At 36.8% G+C, this 21,875-nt stretch overlaps 1 protein-coding gene across 1 annotated transcript in view; it reads left to right on the forward strand.

The window, feature by feature from the left end:
- Nucleotides 1–10,683: 10,683 nt before the first annotated feature.
- LOC149925899 (uncharacterized) overlaps nt 10,684–21,875 on the forward strand; it is an 80,061-nt gene continuing 68,869 nt past the window's right edge. The window contains exons 1-2 of the mRNA XM_090161047.1: nt 10,684–10,880; nt 16,471–17,536. Coding sequence (XP_090017173.1) covers nt 16,637–17,536 — 900 coding nt within the window. The 5' untranslated portion in view covers nt 10,684–10,880; nt 16,471–16,636. The remainder of the gene's footprint in view (nt 10,881–16,470; nt 17,537–21,875) is intronic.

The raw sequence follows: 21,875 nt of genomic DNA on the forward strand, positions 1-21,875 counted from the left end.
TTGGCTTTTGGGGCTCATCAGTACTGTGTAGGCTACACAGTACTGATGTGCCCCAAAAGGGCGAAACCGGTCTACTGTTGGAATCTCTGGCAAAACATTTTTGACTTTTGTTATTCAAATAAATTTTACGGAGTTACCGTTTTTGAAGTTTTTTAAAAAACCAAAAATTTAAATAAACTGCGGAATATTATTCAAAAATCCACAGAAATTCTTTAAATCCAGGAATTTTTCGAAAACTAAATTACGTGATAATTTGAAAAGGGGCTGTTCACAAATTACGTAACGTGGTAGGGGGGGGGAGGGGGGTTTTTGCAAGCGTTACGAATTGTTACGTGGGGGGGGGGGGAGGGAGGGTTCACTGAAATGTTACGTAACACATCTTATTTTTAATATCGTAGAATACAATTTTCATCACTTTCAGAAACAGTCGCAATTATTAAAAACATAAGCATCTTCATTGGTTTACACAAGTTTAAAAGAATTTCATACCCATGGGTATAAAGTGTTGCGTAAAAATACAGTTGTAATTTCAAATGATAATTACAAACAATAAAATTTAGTACCTGATCTTATTGTACTTTATTACCAGCATATTAGTTGTTACGTACTATAGTAATTTAAGGGGGGGGGGGTTCGATATTTGTTACGTAATTTAAGGGGGGGGTCTTTCCATTTGTTACTCTTTGTTACGAGGGGGAGGGGGGGAGTCCAAAAAGTGGTTTTTCTGCGTTACGTAATTTGTGAACAGCCCCAAAGCACAAATTCTGGAGCAAATAACGAGAAAAATGAATCTTGAAGTCTTACGGATTTACAATTTTCGGGCGACGCGACACCTTGTTTATTATCCCCCCCCCCCCCAACTAGCTCCAGTTAAATTACAATCATATCAAGTTACGCAATGATAAAATAACTATTGGATTTCCTCGCACTTACCTGACACTATTTACAACCCTGTTTATCCTAATGCTGTAGTTAAGTACAACTGTCAGGTGAATGTTTCGAAATCCAGTGTACTGATTGAGTTGAGAATACGAGGGGGATTTATCAATTTAAGAACGGGAAACGCGTGGGAAGCCAACTTGCGCGAGCTAATCCTATACATTAGAGAGATTAAGCCACCCGCGCGAACCGCGAACGCGCAATGGCCACGTAGAAAGTTGATTTCTTTGAAAAGAAAATACGGAACGTTAATAAATCACTATTTAATCAAAGAGACTTTAAATAGAGAGATTAAGCACCCGACGTCGAGAACGGGGAACTGCTGGGCTTGGACGGCGGTTTTTCAGACGTTTCGTCACGTTAACTTGTCAATGCTGTCAATGAAGCTGCCGTTTAGGGGTCCGCGGGGCTTTGCTTAATCGCGTCGGTGTCGATGACTGAAACGAAATTGAGAAACGAAACACCTTTTTTTGCGCTTTTATTCTACGAAATTGAGTTGAAATCCCGCCATCATCAAAGAAAGGCGCTCTCGGGTCAAAGGCTGCCGCTAAAATAACAAGATGGCCACGCCTATAAGAACTTTATTCTAAATTTTGCTCGTTGATAGTGCTTTCAAAGTTCCAATGACCAACTGTTCAGGTTATTCAAGTCGCAATTTTCAAATATCCGAAGAAAATTAGTTAGTCAGATCCGGCTTATCTATAATAAACCGCTAGGCTAATACCCAAGGCACCACCTTAGGCCTAAGTCATCAAGTGACTTTTGAAGCCATTAATTAAGGTGGTCGGGTTACAATGCGTAGGAGGGTGGTGGCGAGCCCCGCATGCCACGCGAGCCAACAACTCCCTACACTAACTATTACCGTTAACATCAACAAGTTTTTAGTAAGTCAGATCAGGCTTATATTTTATATTACTCTCAACCAGTAAATCTGATTTCAAATTGTATCTGATTCATTATGACAAGTAATCGATCTGAATTGACCAGATTCGCTTAGCTGAACATTTATCTAATTTTTAAAATTCAAGTTTTATCTAACTTATAATGAGCTGATCTGATCCGTTATAATTCATCTCACCGGAACAGTTATTTGACTTGTACGTTTAGTATAAGCATTCCAAGTAGAGGTATGGATTCCTTCGCCAGACCATAGACTAAATATAATGTTGCAAGTACTATTCCAACTAGTAGGCTATGTAGTCTATCGTGAGACTAGCTCTCGCTACTCGCTAGATGTTTTAGCAGGCGCGTAGGTAGAATTGACACACTTTTGGGTCTTATGTCGCTTTTGATGTCACTGTAAGACTATAACAAGATGAAAAGCAAATAAACAAATTCTACGTAAATCCGTATGTTCTAAACGGGGGCCAGGTCCCTCGGGCCCCCACCTGGGTGCGCCACTGGGGGCTAGGCCAACCCACCCATGGCCATCGCGCGAGATTGAGACACGGTAAGAACCTCATTAGACAGACTACGGAGTGGCAAATTGCAAAAACATCGACCCAGAGTTCTAAAAACGCTTAGAATAAAAACGAGGTCGCAGTATATTCGTCGTAATATTAACCCCTCTCTATTGATTTAACTGGTTCTGGGTTTTCCTTCCAAAGGCCAGTAAAAGAGCCCCGTATATGCTCTATAAGACAAATGTAGTTTATTAACACGTTATTGGCTCGGGGTCCACTGGCGAGGGATTCCGAGATCGTCAAAAACCCGTCATTTGTTTACGCTTGGAAGCGGATGACGCGAGAATCACGGGCCCATTTCCAGCAAATTAACCTTTCACTTTCTGCCTCGGCGTGGTACGTGAGCTCGACTGATTAATTCCTCCGTCCCCCGCTAGGGTTCGAAGGAAAACTACCAATCTCTGCTGAGCGCGAGACGGCGTTCTTTTCATTTGTATGGTAATTTTTCGTCGGGGAATATTTTGACAGATTTTTTAGGCCTTTCACGTCATAAGCAGGCCCCAACAATAATGCCAGAGTCATTTATTAGGACCACTGACGGATATACTATGCGCACTGACGGTCATTTTTAATTTACGTTCTATGGTGGGTGGTCTTTTCTTGATCATTTCAAATCGATTTCCATGTTTTACGAGTTTCCGGGTTAAAACTTTGAATAATCGCGAACACGAATCCATACCTCTACTTGGAATGCTTATCCTGGCGTATCGCGTATGGTAAGATCACTCTGACGGCTTTGGCTCCGCCTACGAGGGAAAAAATCTCCTCTGCGCGCGCTCCCCTCTCACGTTGTTGTTAGTTAAGTTAATATTGTGACGTCAAAAAAGCCGTCTGCCACATCGAGACAAAAATCTGCCGCGATAAGCATTCCAAGTAGAGGTATGGATTCCTGTCGCGAATGCTAGAAATGTTATATTTGAATAATGTCACGAAAAGCGACATAATACCCAAAAGTGTGTCAGCTAGGAGCAACAAACACGAGGAGAACGCAGGTAGCCTTTAAACACGCTATCGCAGTGATGTGTACAAATTTCATTGGACGAGCCTTTACGCTCAACGTTTTACGGGCGGGGGGAAGAAATTTTTTCGAATTTTCCCCTTCCGACGGCAGCAGGCGCTAAAGCGTCTAACCAATAAAAAATGTACGCAAGAAAATGCATGACTTTTGACGGGTTGCGTTCTCTTTGTGTGCGGTGCTGTGTTTGTTGCTCCTAGGTCTATGGGCCAAAGCCGTCAGAGTGATCTGATCTTACCATACGCGATACGGCAGGATAAGCACAAGTAGAGGTATGGATTCCTTCGCCAGACCATATACTAAATATAATGTTGCTAGTACTATTCCAACTAGTAGGTTATGTAGTCAATAGTAAGACAAGCTCTCGCTAGATGTTTTAGCAGGCGCGTAGGTAGAATTGACACACTTTTGGGTGTTATGTCGCTTTTGATGTCACTGTAAGACTATAACAAGCGAGTTTCAACAAAAATTAGCTCCATAGTTACCATGGTAACCAACTAGATAAGACCACGGCCAACTTTGATGATGCGCTGTTTGCTTCGCTACAAAACCGTCAATTAGAAAGCTTTCAGTTAGTCGAATTATTTACTGATAGCGAGCGAAAAAGAGGAGCACCGATTTTACAGCTCAAAGGTTCGTGAGCGTGAGCGGATATTGGGCTAGCGAGTGTGAGCGGTGAGTGAGCTGAGCGGAATTTTGACAAAAATTCCCAACACTGAAAGAATCTAGGAAAGGTTTTAAAAAAAATTAGCTGGTTTCGTAACCTATAGTAGGGTTTTAAAAATTTGCTGTACACTTATAACTGAATAATAAATTCTAACTTGTAGATAAAACAAAAGACTAACAAACTCTAATCTGAAAAATTTAAACCCGCAATATAGGGCGTTTAGGGGACAATATCTATGGAAGACTAAACATTATTTTAAAGGAAATATAACCTACGTAATTCTTTATCTTAAATTCTTTTTGAGTCATGGTGTAAGTTTCAATTTTTAACTATATAATACTAATTTACGAGACACGATACTTCATGACGTCATGAAGTATCGTGTCTCGTAAATTAGTATTATATAGTTAAAAATATAACCTATGGTATTTCTGTCGCCCTCCAAGGCGTACAATATTGTCCACTGCCTCCGAAGGCTCTTCACACTTGCGAGGCTGATAATCGTTGATTAGTGGCGGGAATCGCGGAAATTGATGGGGTCTTCCATAAAGAACGCGTTGGAGATTCTATTCCCTTTAAATTTAGTGTTAAATTATTAAATTGGCCTAAAATTCAGAAACATAATTAAATTGATAATTTAATTTCAATTATTTGTTCTAGTAGTAAATTTTTAACCTGATAAAAAGCGCAACGCAGTATTGGATGATTGTGGGGTTTATCTTTTCCCAACATATATGTATCATCTGATTTCCAATTCATTTTCAGCCCCCCAGCTCTCATAAATTTATCCCTACGAAGTCGTTAATGTATTATTTCATTTATTTATCAACCCTTAATTGTTTGATATTTTCCATATACACATTAATACTACTCACGGGCGATAAACACTTTCAGAGTTATAATTGTCTAAAATATCTTAAAACCGCAATTTATTTGTTACCACACTTTGACCGATTAGTATTTATACAGAATCAGTTTATTTATATGATGTTTATGGTATTTTCATAGCCTGGTAATAATAATTTGCGCAACTTTGTCTAGTTACCTTAACTTTCTCTTTATGGCGGCGAAGCCATTACCTTAAGCCAGTGGTCCAATGAGCGACCCTAACTTTAACACTAAAAATCCCAATCTGGAAAACAAAATGAAGAATCTGCTTTACCAAGATAATATATCAGAAAACGCGAGTTACGGGTAAATGCATTTCAAACCTCTGAGACAAATATTTAGTCTTGTAACTTACTACAAGTTATAATTTTCATTTATGAAATCATACTTTCTCTAAAAATAAACAATAGACATTCATCAAATTATTGAAAAACCTTTTCCTTTGAGATATTTTGTTGTCATTGCAAAGTGTCCAGCCTGATCCAGATCCAGGGTTCTTTAGAGCAACAATGTAATGACCACCTTCACAGTTCTGTCCCACGTGAGCTACAGCGGCTTTCGTTCTAAACATGACGTCATTTATTTTCACTCTATCAGCGGTAAAATCTTTAATTGGCGTATGAATTTTAATTCGTGAAGTTCCTTGGTAAGTAAACCTCGCCAAATTTAAAATAACATATTTACTGGAAGAGTACAATACATCCGACGTTCTTTCATTTCATTTTGACACTGAATGCACTTGTTTTCAAATATCTCCCAGTGTTGCAATAATTCATTAAAAAACAAATTACTTCTATCAGCCAGTACATTAACAATATACACATTACCATCTTGAAGCGGATGATTAAAAACCCTCTCATTCGGACAACGTGGACATCTAGTTTGATATTGAATGCGAAGTAAAAATAAACTATCAATATGAACATTTTCCTCACCAAGTTTTTGAAGAAGGTCCATTAAAAATTCTACCGGATCTTGCTGGAGGTTTTCATGAAATCGCTCATTGAGTGAACGTCTAACATTAGTTGTTCTTAAAAGAGAAATATTCGGATTTCCCCTCTCAAACAGTAGTTGTTGAAATGCGGCAGTTACTGGTCCTGGAGAAATTACTTTTTCTCTCATACTTCTGACAAACTGGAATTTGAAAAAGAGCTTGTAAAATACAGATTGCATAGCGAGAGTTATCATTGTTAAAGAATCCTTTCACTTCAATAGCCATAATTTCACTATGAATATTTCCACTTACGGGCTTAGATATTGTACCCTTAGACTTAGAAGGACCTGCTACAATAGCCATATCACTTTCGTCGCGCAATTGTTGGTACACTTGTAAATTTCATGGTTTTTTTTAATTGGAATCAAGCTTATTTGTGGCAAATCTGGTCTAAATATAGTTCTAAGACGATTATACTCAGTTATCGCTTTCCAATCTGCGTATATGTTGGAAGGGTCCAAATGAAGTACACTGAGAGAAAAAACCGTAGTTTTAACAGGATAATTTTACATGAGCCGTCTGTATATGACTTGCACAGAATATTCCTGTGATAATTACTGTTATCCTTTAATTTAACAGAAGATATTTACATGAAACGTGTGTGTAGAACTTGTACAGAATGATCCTGTACAAATTACACGTATCCTTTATTTTATACAGGAACATAAGAACATAAATGGCCTGTATTCTATAAAAATGGGTTGGTCTTGTAAAATGTACAGAAGGACATTGTAAAAATGTTCAGGACTATTTGCAGCTGTATTTATTACACACATCGAGAGTGTAAAATTAACAGTTCATTATGTAAAATTTACTTGAATAACAGATATGTACTTAAACGGCTAGCTTCAGTAAGATTAACATTGAAGTTCTTTAAAAACATTTAGCAAATCGGACACTGTAGATATACTGGAATCCATTAATTTCAATTTAAAAACTCTAATTCAGTATTTTTGAAAACTGGTTATTTCAGCACACAAATTTTTTAAACAGTTTTATTTATTGTTTCATTGCTGTGGGGGTGCGCCCCGTACGACCACCCTTCATCTGCTTAGTTAATAGCATCTGAACCCCGTCAATTTAATTATGCATAATGCATGGTAATTTCTTTGATAATCCTTCACCCTGCAGACCAAGAAGTGATTTGGAAATGTTTTCGATTCCGACATTGCCCCAAAATTATATTTTTGGGTGCACTGCCCAAGGCAGGGATTGACTAAACTCTATTTTGAAATCTACTATTGATAGAGTCATGATATTTTTTGTGGTTATAGTCATCCATTATCGGCCTCAAATGGTTTTAATTAAATTTTAATTAAAACGTCATACAAATTGTAAGAAATAAATAAGAAAAATGAATAAATATAAAACCGTGAGATATTTTTTACAACCTAAGCGAGAGTGTCTTTCGGAAAAGAGCGAGTGTTTTAATATTTAGTCGTTTGTCGAATTGGTTTACAGCAATAAACAATTCGGTAAAATACTACTTACGTGATTATTTACTTTGGTTTATAGAGAGGCTAAAGGCTCTGCCCGATTTCCTTTGAACCAGAGAGGCTCACAATTAGATTAGTACCTATCTGGCAAACCTGAAAACCCAGTTGCCTCGTAAAACATGTAAAATTTTGTTCCAAAGTCGTCTGACTTTATCGTTATTTTTTAAACAAAATCAATTTTACTAGTGAAATACCTGTGTATCAGTAATTACGTAAACATGTAAATTAAAATCGTGCTATATTTTGAAATATAGTCTCTTTACGTAGGCTACCCATGGGCTACCTTAGCTATATACTAGAAATCAACCTTACGCGTGAAACTTCAAAAATACTAACCAAAAAGGACAGAACATAAAGCTAATTTTTAGAAACCCAAGAATAAGTTGTGCAAATGTGCATTATTGGGTCTCTCTGAGGGATTTGACCCGTTTACCCCCGGAGTTTAACGAATTATCTGTGCGGATAACCTTTTAATTTTATATTATTGGAAAATGTGAGATCGGCCCTGCATATTAGGTGCTTTTTCCCTAGCTACAATGTCAAAAATTCAGTTTCATGTTCGTAAATTTGACTAAACGTGTTAGTGTATTTTCTACAATAATGTTTGTTGATTTAATTATTTGCTACTTATCGAATTTACTGAGATGTAAAAAGCAATTTCTACCGACGGATGTGTAAAACCAACTTTAATATGCCAATTAAATTACGTATAAGGTTCACGTACTCCAGACTGTTATTCATGTTGATTTGACCGACTTTATTACTGTGTTATTTACAGCTATTTCATCATGTTAAATTAACAAAAAAAACACTTGTAATATTATAATACGGAATAAGCTGTTATATTTACAGAAATTCATCGAAATATGAGAGCAAACACTGACAATGACAGAAACGTTGTGATAAATCAATGGAAATTACAGAAATATTGTGATACATCAATGGAAATTACAAAAAATTGTGATAAGTCAATGGAAATGACAGAAAAATTGTGATAAATCAATGGAAATAACAGAAAAATTGTGATAAATCAATGGAAATAACAGAAAAATTGTGATAAATCAATGGAAATAACAGAAAAATTGTGATACATCAATGGAAATAACAGAAAAATTGTGATAAATCAATGGAAATAACAGAAAAATTGTGATACATCAAAGAAATGACAGAGAAATTGTGATAAATCAATGGAAATAACAGAAAAATTGTGATAAATCAATGGAAATAACAGAAAAATTGTGATAAATCAATGGAAATAACAGAAAAATTGTGATAAATCAATGGAAATAACAGATAAATTGTGATAAATCAATGGAAATAACAGAAAAATTGTGATAAATCAATGGAAATAACAGAAAAATTGTGATAAATCAATGGAAATAACAGAAAAATTGTGATAAATCAATGGAAATAACAGAAAAATTGTGATAAATCAATGGAAATAACAGAAAAATTGTGATAAATCAATGGAAATAACAGAAAAATTGTGATAAATCAATGGAAATAACAGAAAAATTGTGATACATCAATGGAAATAACAGATAAATTGTGATAAATAAATGGAAATAACAGAAAAATTGTGATAAATCAATGGAAATAACAGAAACATTGTGATAAATCAATGGAAATAACAGAAACATTGTGATAAATCAATGGAAATAACAGAAAAATTGTGATAAATCAATGGAAATGACAGAAAAATTGTGATAAATCAATGGAAATGACAGAAAAATTGTGATAAATCAATGGAAATTAGAGAAAAATTGTGATAAAACAATGGAAATTACAGAACGTCTTTCGAAAATGAGGTCGAGAACGGTTAATCATAATCCATGTTTAAATTGATTTTTTTCGGGAAAAAAATGTAAACAAAGAAATACACCGGTTAATATTTCGGAAAATGATTAAAAAACATTTATTATTCGTAAAATTAGAGCTTCTTATCGAAAGAAACGTCGTTTTTCCGATTAATTTTGCAAATTTATCAAAAAATTAATCGGATAATACAGAAATATAAATTACTTGATCAAAACATTTTACGAATAATTTTGAGAGCTTTATCTATTGAATAAAAGTTAACCATCACCAACCTCTAAAAATGAGTAATTAGGTGTACAAAAGTGTTACGAGTGACTACCCCTCGGTGGCATATTGATTTCAAAAGTTACCGACTTACAAGTTACAAACAATCAGGGTTATTACCCGGGTTATTTTAAATTTGATTTTAACTCACATAATGTGTTAATTTATGAAAATTTACAAACCAAATTACCAAATGTGGTCATTATATTCAAATAATATTAATTTAAAATTTATATTGCGTTACCTATAAAAAATTGTTTGATAAGAAAAACAATAAAATATCAAAAAGTGATTGAATCGCAAAACCAAATTTGTTTGATGAGAAAACATTAAAAATGTTTAAAATTTATTAGAATATCCAAAAGCGAGTTAATTTCTTAAAATTTTCAAGCTAATACCGCACTTAATTTACAATGAAGAATGCACTTATTTATATCTTGGATTAATAATAGTAGTTCCTACCTGGATATATCACTTGAAAAAAAATCTGACCAGCAAATGGCTTTTGAGATAGCAGCGCCGCTTTGGCTGAGTTAGCGGAGAATTTCCGAAACTGTCGTAACACGTAGCCTTCTACAATGCAGAACCCGTAACAAACACTTAAGAAATGCACGCGGAACTATAGAGTGATATATCCAGGTAGGAACTACTATTATTTATCCAAGTTTATACTAAGCATAAATAAATACATTATTGCCTGAACTTTTCGATATTATTTTTTCTTCCATAGGGCATCCAAAAAATGTCCGCAATTCGAAAATTTATCCGGTAATAAAACAAGTTTCGATACACTGTATCGAAAGTCTTGGGTCACCACGCTTAGCTAAGCGGTTCGTCAAGTAGTTACTAAAAATTCTTCTAATATTAAGCGTCCCCCTTCTATTTTAGAAGTCAAATTTTGTCCCCGTCGAGCATCATCAGAAAAAAAAAAGTTGTTTCTCTCTCGTCGAAAAAGGACGTTTTGCTTTGGTGGCTCTGCACGAGACCTCGTAGCGTATTCCGTTTCCCCCCTCTCCCTTCCCCTTTATTTTGAATCTGTAACCCCCCTTAATGCCCCCCCCCCCCCCAAGTTTGGCGTTTGCTGACTGCAGCCTGCTGTGGCTTTCTTCAGTCATGGTCGGGTGTCCGGAGGCGGCTGTGTCGTATAGCTCGATTTCCCGCCGTATTTTCGCGTCCTATCGTCTCGGGATTTACAAGCGCTGTACATAATCGTTTGAAGTTTTATTTGGATTACACACGATTTTGATGCGATTTGTTTGTGTCGGATTAAACACGGAATGGTGCGCGCGGAAGACCATTACTTGGATTAATTACTACCGGAAGAGCCATTTCGTCGGTGAGTTGGTTTCTTTCAAATGTTTATGTTCTAAGAAGCACTTTAGACTATGTTTTAGTTATGTTGGCTCTTCTAAATTTAAAATTTAGTTTGGTCTAACTTATATTATTTTCAGACGATGCTTATAAACCTGGGTTTGGTGCATTATAGTTTATTTTCGTCTGTATTTCAGTATAAAAATTTAACTTTGGTTAACGGAATCTCTTTACCCTGTTTTATAAGCATCGTCTGAAAATGGTATTAGTAGTTAAGAATGTAAACTTTTATTATAATTATTAGTATGTATTTATATATTTACTATTTATTTTTATTTAAATTATAATTATTAATATGTATTTATATATTTACTATTTATTTTTATTTAAATTATAATTATTAATATGTATTTATATATTTACTATTTATTTTTATTTAAATTATAATTATTAATATGTATTTATATATTTACTATTTATTTTTATTTAAATTATAATTATTAGCATATAAATAGATCAATTCTTGTTATTAGTATGTATTTATTTATTTACAATTTATTTTTATTTAAATTATAATTATTAGTATATTTACAATTTATTTTTATTTAAATTATAATTATTAGTATATTTACTATTTATTTTTATTTAAATTATAATTATTAGTATATTTACTATTTATTTTTATTTAAATTATAATTATTAGTATATTTACTATTTATTTTTATTTAAATTATAATTATTAGTATATTTACTATTTATTTTTATTTAAATTATAATTATTAGTATATTTACTATTTATTTTTATTTAAATTATAATTATTAGTATATTTACTATTTATTTTTATTTAAATTATAATTATTAGTATATTTACTATTTATTTTTATTTAAATTATAATTATTAGTATATTTACTATTTATTTTTATTTAAATTATAATTATTAGTATATTTACTATTTATTTTTATTTAAATTATAATTAGTATGTATATTTACTATTTATTTATATTATAACATAATGTATTTATTAATAATTATTTATTTATAATTACCTATTTAAATATAGTTATAAATGTTAAAGTTTTGTTTCATAGTTGGTTTTATACAATTAAAAGTTTTTAAAAATTATAAAAGAAACTGCTACTTCACGGATGTTAAAAAAATGGTAGTAAGATTAATTCTAGCTGAAGAAGGTCACGACCCGAAAGCTCCTTTTAATAATATGGATTTATTATAAAATAAAGCAATTTTTTTACCTCCGTAAAGTAGTAGTTTCTTTTATAATTTTTAAAAACTTTTATTTGTTTATTTAAATTTTGCTAATTTAATTTACACGCATAATTACCAAATCTATTCAGAAAATTTTGCATTTTCAACATTTTTACCATTTGCATATTATCTTTAATAATATAATTAATTTAATTTCGCTAGTAATTACCCGCTGATACGAAAGTTTTCTTTAAATAGTTTAATTTTAAAATATTTAATACTTTAAAAGTTCTGCAAAAAAATAGCGATTCTTAATAATGCCGCTTTCAAAAACTAAGTACATTTTTAAAAAACGTCGTTTTTGAGGTTTTTTTCGATTCAAGAAACAAATACCAGATTAAAGACATCAGATTATCCGAAAAGCGGAACAATGCACAAAGAAAAATGCCGCTCTTCTGTATATGATATAAAACTAGGCCCGTAGCACCGAAATGATAAATATAATAGAAAGCTCTGTAATATCTAAAAAGAAGGTCTGTTCAGTATAAGCCGAAAGCAGCCCATTTTAGGAAAGTTACAAACTGTTAATATTTCGGCGTTTATAAAAGTTTATTATTTTTGTATCGGCGGTACGTAGCATTATTACTCACCAAAGTTCCCTCGAAAATGATTGTTATTGTCATCCCAATAGACCTCCGCCAGTGATCAATGGATTTCATTCATTAGAGACTTCCCCGTTTGGCCCGTAGGTGGCGCTGTCGGACGCGATATCTGGGATAGGTCACATTTCGTGCCTGGATCGTGTCCCACTCATTTTTATGACAGCTTTTTTCATTCTTTCTGTAGATATGTTATATCGGAATAATAGCTACAGGAAATTCTGTAACTTCATTGTGATAAACGCTCATTGTTCTCCGATGATTTTTTATTAACACCGAGGCCCCCTAGTGGACGTTTAGAAAACTAAAGAATTATTAAAATACCCTCGGGTGTCGCTACTTGACTTATGAATTATTTTATTATGATAAATAATAAAGAATGACTTTAATTTTAATTTAATAGAGTTGACGATAAATTAATCAAATTAATAAAGTATTGGTTTGATTTTAACCAATTCGTTTCACGTTGATTTTTTATTTTGTTTTTATTTAAATGGTTTTTAAACATTTAACTTAAATGTAAATTGTTAAACATTTAAATTTAATATCCGTTTTTCTTACTCTCCATGAAGTATCGGTAAACTAAATTAGAATTTAAGTTATTCTGAATTAAATAGGTATACAACTTGCAATTTGATTAATTCAATGATCCTTAAAAGCCACCTTTTTGGAGGAAAATCCAGGCCAGTTTCAAATAGTGGCTAATAAAATAAAATTGCACTTCAAAGCTTAAAAAAGTAACTGGAATTAAATGTTTAAGAAGTTTGTTGTAAAAATGTCTTAGTTTTACAGTAAACTTACAATGTTAGAATTAATTATTTAAAAAAAATGAACAGACTATTCTAATATTAATCGGAATCTGACCATTCCTACGCGTATGTATTTGCCTTAAGTAGCCCAAAACATGAAATTTCTGTTAAAATATTTTTATTATTATTTTATAATTTTCAGTGGCAAAAATATTTATTGGCCAGATTGGCCACAAAATTTACTATTGTACAGGCCGTAATTTTCCACACTGTTGTCCACCTGGCATTTTCCACCTCTGAACCCTGATTGGAATTTTGGAAAATTGGTTCCAAAGTGGCATAATTTTTTTTTAACTCTTTTCAATGAAATAAAATTGATTCGACTTTTTTGGCCTCGTTTACGTTTAGTTTTGGTGTAGTTAGAAAAACAACCCAGATTTTCTGACTATAACTACAAACATGTGTTGTAGTTTCTCCCTGGCGTCGCTAGTTTTGATAAGGATGAGTGATGGTTATTTAAAAGGCCCCGCGCCACCCCCGCTTACCTCTGCATTTCCGAGTTGAGCATGGCGTGCCAAAAGTAATTTGCTTTGATCTCTAAAATGTGTACTGGCTAATCTCATTTTCTAAATTATGTCTCTTTTTTTTCCCGATCCTGTTGCGACGGAACGTGGGAATGGCCGATTACTCTAGTTTTGTCATTTGTAACCTTTATTGTTACGGTTATTTTGGGGATTGTCGTTGGGAACTGATTACCACCCCCGTCACCACGCACCGACTTGGTTCCGTCACCCAAGCGCCCTTTGCCGTAAAAGTCGCGGACCTTACAAATTTCGTCGAGTTCAACACAGATTCAATTTCCCAAATAAGCTGTTAATTATAACCCGAATTTAAAGCCCTGCCACTATAACTATTGCTTTAAAGGGGAAGCTTAAGTACTCGGACGGTTAGACAAATTGGAAACCCCACGCAAAAGGAGTGGCTCACGGGTTTCCACCAATAGACGCTAGAATCTAGGAGCAACAAGCGCAAGGACAACGCAGCTCGCCTTTAAACGCGCTAACGCCTTGGAGGAGGGGAATTATTCTGGAGTGGAAAATCCCATAGCGGTAATAAGAACGACCTTTCCCGCCTATTGCTGTTAGAATTACCCAGACTACCCCGGTTTTTGGTCGGACGTCAGCTTTATCTGCCATCATTCTGGCTTGATGACGTCCGACCAAAAAGAGCATGATGGGAATTTTACAAAGCCGCAGGTGGCACCTGACTTTTCCACTCCAGAATACTTCTCTCCTCCAAGCTAACGCAGTGCTGTGTACAAATTTCATTGGACGGACCTTTACGCTGAACGTTTTCCGGGCGGGGGGAAGATAATTTCTAACCAATGAAAACTGTACGCAAGAAAATCCACGACTTTTGACGGGTTGCGTTCTCCTTGTGTGGGGTGCTGTGTTTGTTGCTCCTAGCTAGCATAAACTCTATTAATGTCTTTTTCAACTTGTTTAAAAGTTTCACGTGCGTCTTGATATTTTAGAATAAAATGGCGCGAGCGATTTCGCGCGAGCTCCCTAAAATAATAAAAATGCGCCAGACTTTTTATTACGCTTAAATATTAAGGAGTGCGTGGAACTTTTTAACAAGTTGAACAAGACACAATTAATTTATGCTAGCTAGGAGCAACAAACACAGCTGTTTGTTTGTGTTACACATCACCGAGGGGCTGATCACTCCGCGTAATCGGTGTACAGAGCCGTACCTTTGACTGTACTAATGGGATTACGCGTAATCTTTGAAGTCCCTGCCTTTGGCAGTGCTAATCTAAGCGTAATCCGGTGTACAGATTTTCTAAGAGTGGTTAGCCCCTCGCACAGCACCCCACACAAGGAGTACAGTTCTCATTGGTTAGACGCTTTAGCGCCTGCTGCCGTCGGAAGGGGAAAGTTTGGAAATTCGGAAATCGTCTTCCCCCTTTCTGTAAAACATTCAGTGTAAAGGTTCGTCCAATGAAATTTGTACGCTAGCGGCGTTCTCCTTGTGTTTGTTGCTCCTAGATGCTAGCACCTATTGGCACAAGCTGGGATCGTACCGGATTCATCTTGCTGTAGATTTGAAAAGTAGAAATACCCCTGACCTTTATTTCGTTATTATTTTGTGCAAAGTAGAAGCGTTTCAAGCTCTACCAAGTCACTCATAAAGTGTTCCATAAAGGCATTTTCTTTAATGAAACATTGTTCACGGGGTATGAGGTAAATTACGTCACTTCCAACTCTGTGACGTAAAACGCATCATCCCCTTTATAGTTGTTTTTCAATCTGTAGTTTAGCTCGTGCCACGTACTGATCAGGAAATTTTGTTTCTATGGTAACCTTTTTCAATAGCTCTTTTTATAAAGTAACGTGGCCTTCTTGTTTAAATGTGGCTCTGACGTCACAGTCTCTTACTTTGACAAGCCTACGAGCGCGCGCTACAGTCGCCAGAGGAATGTAGGGTTTTTCTAGCGCGCGTGCAAATCGCTCGTGCGAAGAATATACTAATAAAACTCTTGTCTTGTGACGTAAGAGCAACATTTTAACAAGCTGGGCAGAACCACTTTCTATTTTATAAAGTCAGCTTTAGGTACTTGGCAGCGTGACGTATATAATACGTCACCCATGCTTTTTCCAATAAAAAAAAAAGATTACCAGCATGGCGGCCATGGCCAAAGGTACGGCGTGACGTCACAATGCCAAGTCCCTATTGACTGATTTCAAAATTACGTTTTTGAGCGTGACACTACCTCTACATTATGAGGTATATTGGGCTTATTTAAACGCTTTTATACCCTAACATGGCGGCGTATTTTCACGCGTCAAATGAATTTCGAGATCCATGGATTATAAGAATTTTGGCCTTTTTTGGTCCGTGTGAACGTGGAATTTAAATTATTTTTCAATGTTTTACAGAGGCATGCTTACATATGCCTAATAAATCATTTTGTAATTATGATTTTAATTTATTTCAGATTGAACTAAACCATGGATAATAGCTTGGATGGGAAACGCGCCGACTTAGGAACTCCATCGTACGACCATAACGCGAGGTGAAACTTCCGGTTTCAGCCACCTTTTTAAACATCCGTAGTGCTCAGCCAACCTTTGAGAGAGATACCACCGCGACCGGAAGAGAGAATGCAAGCGTTAGCGTACAGTTGGCTGGCCGCTTCCGCCGCCGCGCCTTTAGTGGCGGTGCTGTCCATCTGGACCGCTTACGTCTTCCACACCTACAGGCGCCGTTGGAGGACGGTGGACTTGTTCTTCCTGGCCACCGTCTGCCAAGAACTGGTGGCTTCGTTCTTCTCCTTCGGCTTCTCGGTCATCAACCTGATCAGTCCGCGCATGGAGGCGCCTTGCGGCTTCATCCTCTGGGGCCTCACCTCTGCCAGGACTTTTCAGATCGCCACGCTGACCTCTTTAGTGGTGGACCGGGCGCTGACGGTTCGGTGGCCCTATCGCTACCGCTTCAGCGTCCGTCGCAACCAGATCAGGTACCACATCGCCGTCCTGGCCGTCATCTCTCTGTTCGTCGGGGTCGCCGCCGTTTTCGCGCGACTCGGCACCGAAGCTCTGATCCTCAATAACGTGGCCATCGACGGCTGCTCGACCCATCCGCTGGGCTGGGACCTCAAGTTCTCCATCTTCGTCATGTGTCTGTACGGCGTGCTCACCTTGACGTCCTTCGTGTGTTGGGCCGACGTCGAAGTCCATCGATGTCGCAACGACAACTTCGGCGTCCCCGTCCCATCCGGCAGCGTCGCCGGAGGATTGGCCAACGGACAAGGATGCCTGAGTTCCTCCTCTCTGGGGTCCAATAACGGGCAAGGACTCACCGGAACTGTCAGTAGCGGTAGCGTCTCTAGCGCCGGAAGCGGAAGTACGCGTCTTCTTTACGGCGTCGCGGCGTGCACCGGCGGCCGACAGACATCTCAGCGGCCATACACTTCTTCCGACAAGAACGTTACCAACTTCCGGTGGACTTCCGTGGCCGCCATCGCCGTCGTCTGCTACGCCATCAATCATATGCCTTACATGGTGAGTTTCGTTTACACCTTTCATTTTCTATTTTTCGGGTTTACGACTGAAGAGTTCTTTTATTTCGCATCGTATCGAGCCTAAATTATATCCAACGATTACTAATGGAAGTATCCATTTGTATCGTTTGGAAAATGGTCGGTCTGCGTCATTATTTCGTAAATACGGGTTTTAATGTATACAGGGTGTTTGAAAAAGTTACGCAAAAATTTTAAGGAGTTGTAGGAGGTGAGTTGAGAAGTATGCCTGTTTTGTCCCATTTTCCTACGATGAGTTAAAAGAGCGCCAGAGAGCTTCAAAGTGTGGCCTACTAGCCCCTGGAAGTAAGCTGCGACAAGCGCTTAACCAAGCAGCAGGGAAATGCGATTTCAGGGGTACGATGAATTGGCGAATGCGTGGGAATTGACATACATAACAAAAAACAAATGAATACCCGCCAGTTCTTCCGAAGTGAACTCCATTGTTGCAGTTTGAAAGTGATGAAAAATTGTTGTCCATCACGACTTTCAATACTGTTTAAGTTTGTTTACTTTTTTACGCTGATTACCTCGATTTGTTTACAAAGTCCTTTTCTACCTATCACACGAACCCAAACCTTAATGTTCGCGTTTCCCCGCTGCTTGGATTTGCGCTTGCTGCAGCCTACTTCCAGGGGCTAGTAGGCCACACTTTGAACATAGACTAAGAAAGGTTTCATAAAGACCGGCGGCGCGAGACCACCCCGACTTCGTTAATGGTGCGAACGGCCGCGCGCCTAGCGGATTTTAAAGAAAGTGGTGATCACGTGCATATTATTTTCATTTGAATTTCAACAGAATTTCGTCTGCATTGCTCTTCTTCATAGTTTCATTTTGAAAATGGTTATATTTTCTAGAATTGTTTAATAATTTTAGGAAATTTATTCCTGAACAATAAACTGAAAAGGTAAATTAAATTTTTCTCACATTTTGGAATTTTATTGTGTGACCTGGATTCTTTTTAGTTGTTTTTTAAACGTTGAAAATGCCGAAAAACAAGGGGTGCGCTCACCCAAGATGTAGGAGTGACAGTCGTTACGAGAAGAAGGAACCCATGAAAAACGTGTGAAACCTTTCTTAGTCTATGCTCTCTGGCGCTCTTTTTACTCATCGTAGGAAAACTCAACCCCTACAACTCCTTAACATTTTGGCATAACCTTTTGAAACACCCTGTATAGTTGTCTTCGTATCATAGCGATGGAAGGGAGGCACCCACACCCATTCTATATTTTTCTTATTTCTGTGATAATTTCCCGTGGATGATGGGAGGGTTTTTATCGTCGCTTTCGGTTACGCTTTACCAACTAAATACAATCTCTTGTCACAAAAGTCCTTGACCAAATTATGCATCCTATACTTTGACTCGCGCGTTTGATCGCAATTACATTATTGCGACATATAAATATTAAATCGGATTTGATGGTTTTATTCAACTTAAATTGGGTGTATTAGGCACTGTGTCAGAAATGGAACAAAATCTTTGTACTTTAAGTAACATTATTAATCATAAGTATGACTTGTAGTTTTGCGCGTACATTGTCTTTTAATATTACCTATTTTCATCGCTGAGAAATAACGAATATAGACTTTGTTTCGGCCGCCATTGACGCCATTTCTGCTTATTATAACCGAGGGGTCGGACATTTAGTCAAAATCCCGTACACTCCCTTCGAAATCCAAATTGAAATCCAAAATCACAAATCGAAATCCAAAATCACAAAACGAAATCCAAAAAAGATTTCGGATTTTGTAAAAATCACTATTTTCCGAAATCCGGAACGAAATCCCAAAATCCGGAACGAAATCACGAAATCCTGCTCGAAATCACGAAATCCGGGAAAAAAAAAATTCAAAATCACAAAACGAAATCCAAAAAAAGATTTCGGATTTTGTAAAAATCCACTATTTTCCGAAATCCGGAACGAAATCCCAAAATCCGGAACGAAATCACGAAATCCTGCTCGAAATCACGAAATCCGGAAAAAAATCCAAAATCACAAAACGAAATCCAAAAAAGATTTCGGATTTTGTAAAAATCCACTATTTTCCGAAATCCGGAACGAAATCTCGAAATCAATTTCGAATACGAAATCCATTTCGAAATCTTCGAAGTCCGTTTCAAAATTTCGAAGTCCGTTTCAAAATTTCGAACTCCGCTTCCAAATTTGGAAATCCGTAGGAAGATTTTGAAATCCGAAGAAAGATTTCGAAATCCACCAAAATCCAGTAAATGATTTCGAAATCCCGTACAATTTTCCCTGAATGTCCGACCCCTCGATTATAACCGAGATTGTCGTTCACATAGCAGTGATTGTAGGAGTGGCTAGAGTGTTTCCTACTATTTTAGTATGTAGGGGCGAAGGATTGGTCATAATTGAAATAATAATAATAATCATCTAGGCTAATACCCAAGGCACCACCTTAGGCCTAAGTCAACTAGCGACTTTTAAAGCCTTTAATTCAGTTGGCCGGGTTACAATGCGTAGGAGGGTGGTGGCAAGCCCTGCATGCCACGCGAGCCAACAGCTCCTTACACTCCCTATTACCGTTGACTTCAACAGTTTTTATGGTAAGGGGAAACAGAAGAACTCGGGGGAAAACCCCTTTAACAACTGGGGAGGCGGAGTGGTTAGCACTTTCGCCTCGCAGCAATAGGAGCCGGGTTCGATCCCAAATTGTGGCACTGGGTGAAAACTCGGAACAACTCCTTCTGCGTTGAGTTTGCAAACATAACTAAAACATAACCTTCACTTTTTGTCGCAAGTAATGAGAGCTAGATATTAGCAATTGGGGGATCTTAAAATTCATTCTGCGCGTGAAAATACTCCGCCATGTTAGGGTATAAAAGCGGGTAAATAAGGCTGCTATACCTCACAATGTAAAGGTACTGTCACGCGCAAAAACGTAATTTTGAAATCGGTTAATTTGAGCATTTTCGAAGTAATGAGAGCTGTAGACATAAGCAATTTGAGCATTTATTTATTAGTTGATTTATCAAGTTTAAACCACTAGTTACATCCAGTTTTAACCATAGTGGATTTTTTAAATTAAAAAAAAACTTTTTTCCCAACCCTTGTTATTTATGACAGTGTCGCCAAAGAAGTTAAGACACACTGGAGTTAGCGCGGGGTTTGGACAATTTAAACTAGTTGCCCTGCAGCCCTTGTCGAAATGTAGATAAATACCACAATTTTTACCGGTACACGTATAATCTTGACTTTTAGAAAATGACTAGCGAATACAACCGTAACTGTGTTACTAGCGCCCAAGACGAAGAGGCCTGTCTCGCGATAACCTAACCCTGCTCGTAGCCCGCTTCCATCCTACAAATAAAACTCGTTCGCCTTTTTATCTAAAAGGGTCGTAAAGGCTTCGTTTTTGCCGATTTACGCTACATTTTTTTATTTTCTCCGTCGGCCCAACGTTACATCCGTTTTTTGTTCGGTCCGGGCACGTGATATATTTAGGGAACTCACGCGCGAGTTTAATGTTTACGCCGTCAACCCGGATTGTCAGTGGAACCTCGGTACGGTACCTCTTTAGCCAGGCTTCCTCGCCTACTGACATTCGAGCTTGACGATGTACTAGAGACGAACTTAAAGAATCTCGTAAAATGAGATAGGACGTTCCCAAAACCTTTTGGACGCTTTTCAGAGTTTTCCGTACAAGGGACCGCGATCGAACAGTGTCACCGGGTACTGAGGCGGAAACGGTAGAATGGGGTGAATGCTGTTTGAGTTGGCACGTAGAGTCGACTGGGGGTTAGGGGGATCCAACTCCCACTATCATAAGGAGCGGCTTATATCGTTCTTTGGTATTATCACAAAGCGACCCCCCCCCCTCCGTGGCTTCACTTTTTCGGACACAGCTTCGTAATGTTCGCCAATGATTCCTTGCTTTTCTTGTTCCGCATTTCTAAAAGTTTGGCTCGGATAAGTTGCGCGTAAATTGTAGGTGTTATTCGTTTAACCTCTAGCCCATTTTATTTTGGAACGATGTTTTTAGTTATTTTTCAACTCACGTATCGCACCGGTGACCGTGAATGACCTTCAAGAAGAACCATCCCATTTTAAGTACCTTTTGACCAGAAGTTTATTCAATTTACATTTTATCATTAGTAAAAAAAATTAATAAGCGTAACAATTCCTATAATATAATTCCTATAAAATCTTATATTTTCAAAAATGTCCTATAACATCCTATATTTTTATCAAAATCCCCCAAAAGTCCTATACAATCCTATAATTTTGATATTTTGCTCATTTCAAATCCAGCCACTCAGTTAAATTGCTAGATTTAGCTATAGGATAAATTCCTATAGC

This window comes from Leiobunum rupestre, chromosome 10 (genome assembly GCF_980474605.1).
Source record: "Leiobunum rupestre chromosome 10, qqLeiRupe1.1.hap1, whole genome shotgun sequence".
Taxonomy (NCBI): domain Eukaryota; kingdom Metazoa; phylum Arthropoda; class Arachnida; order Opiliones; family Sclerosomatidae; genus Leiobunum; species Leiobunum rupestre.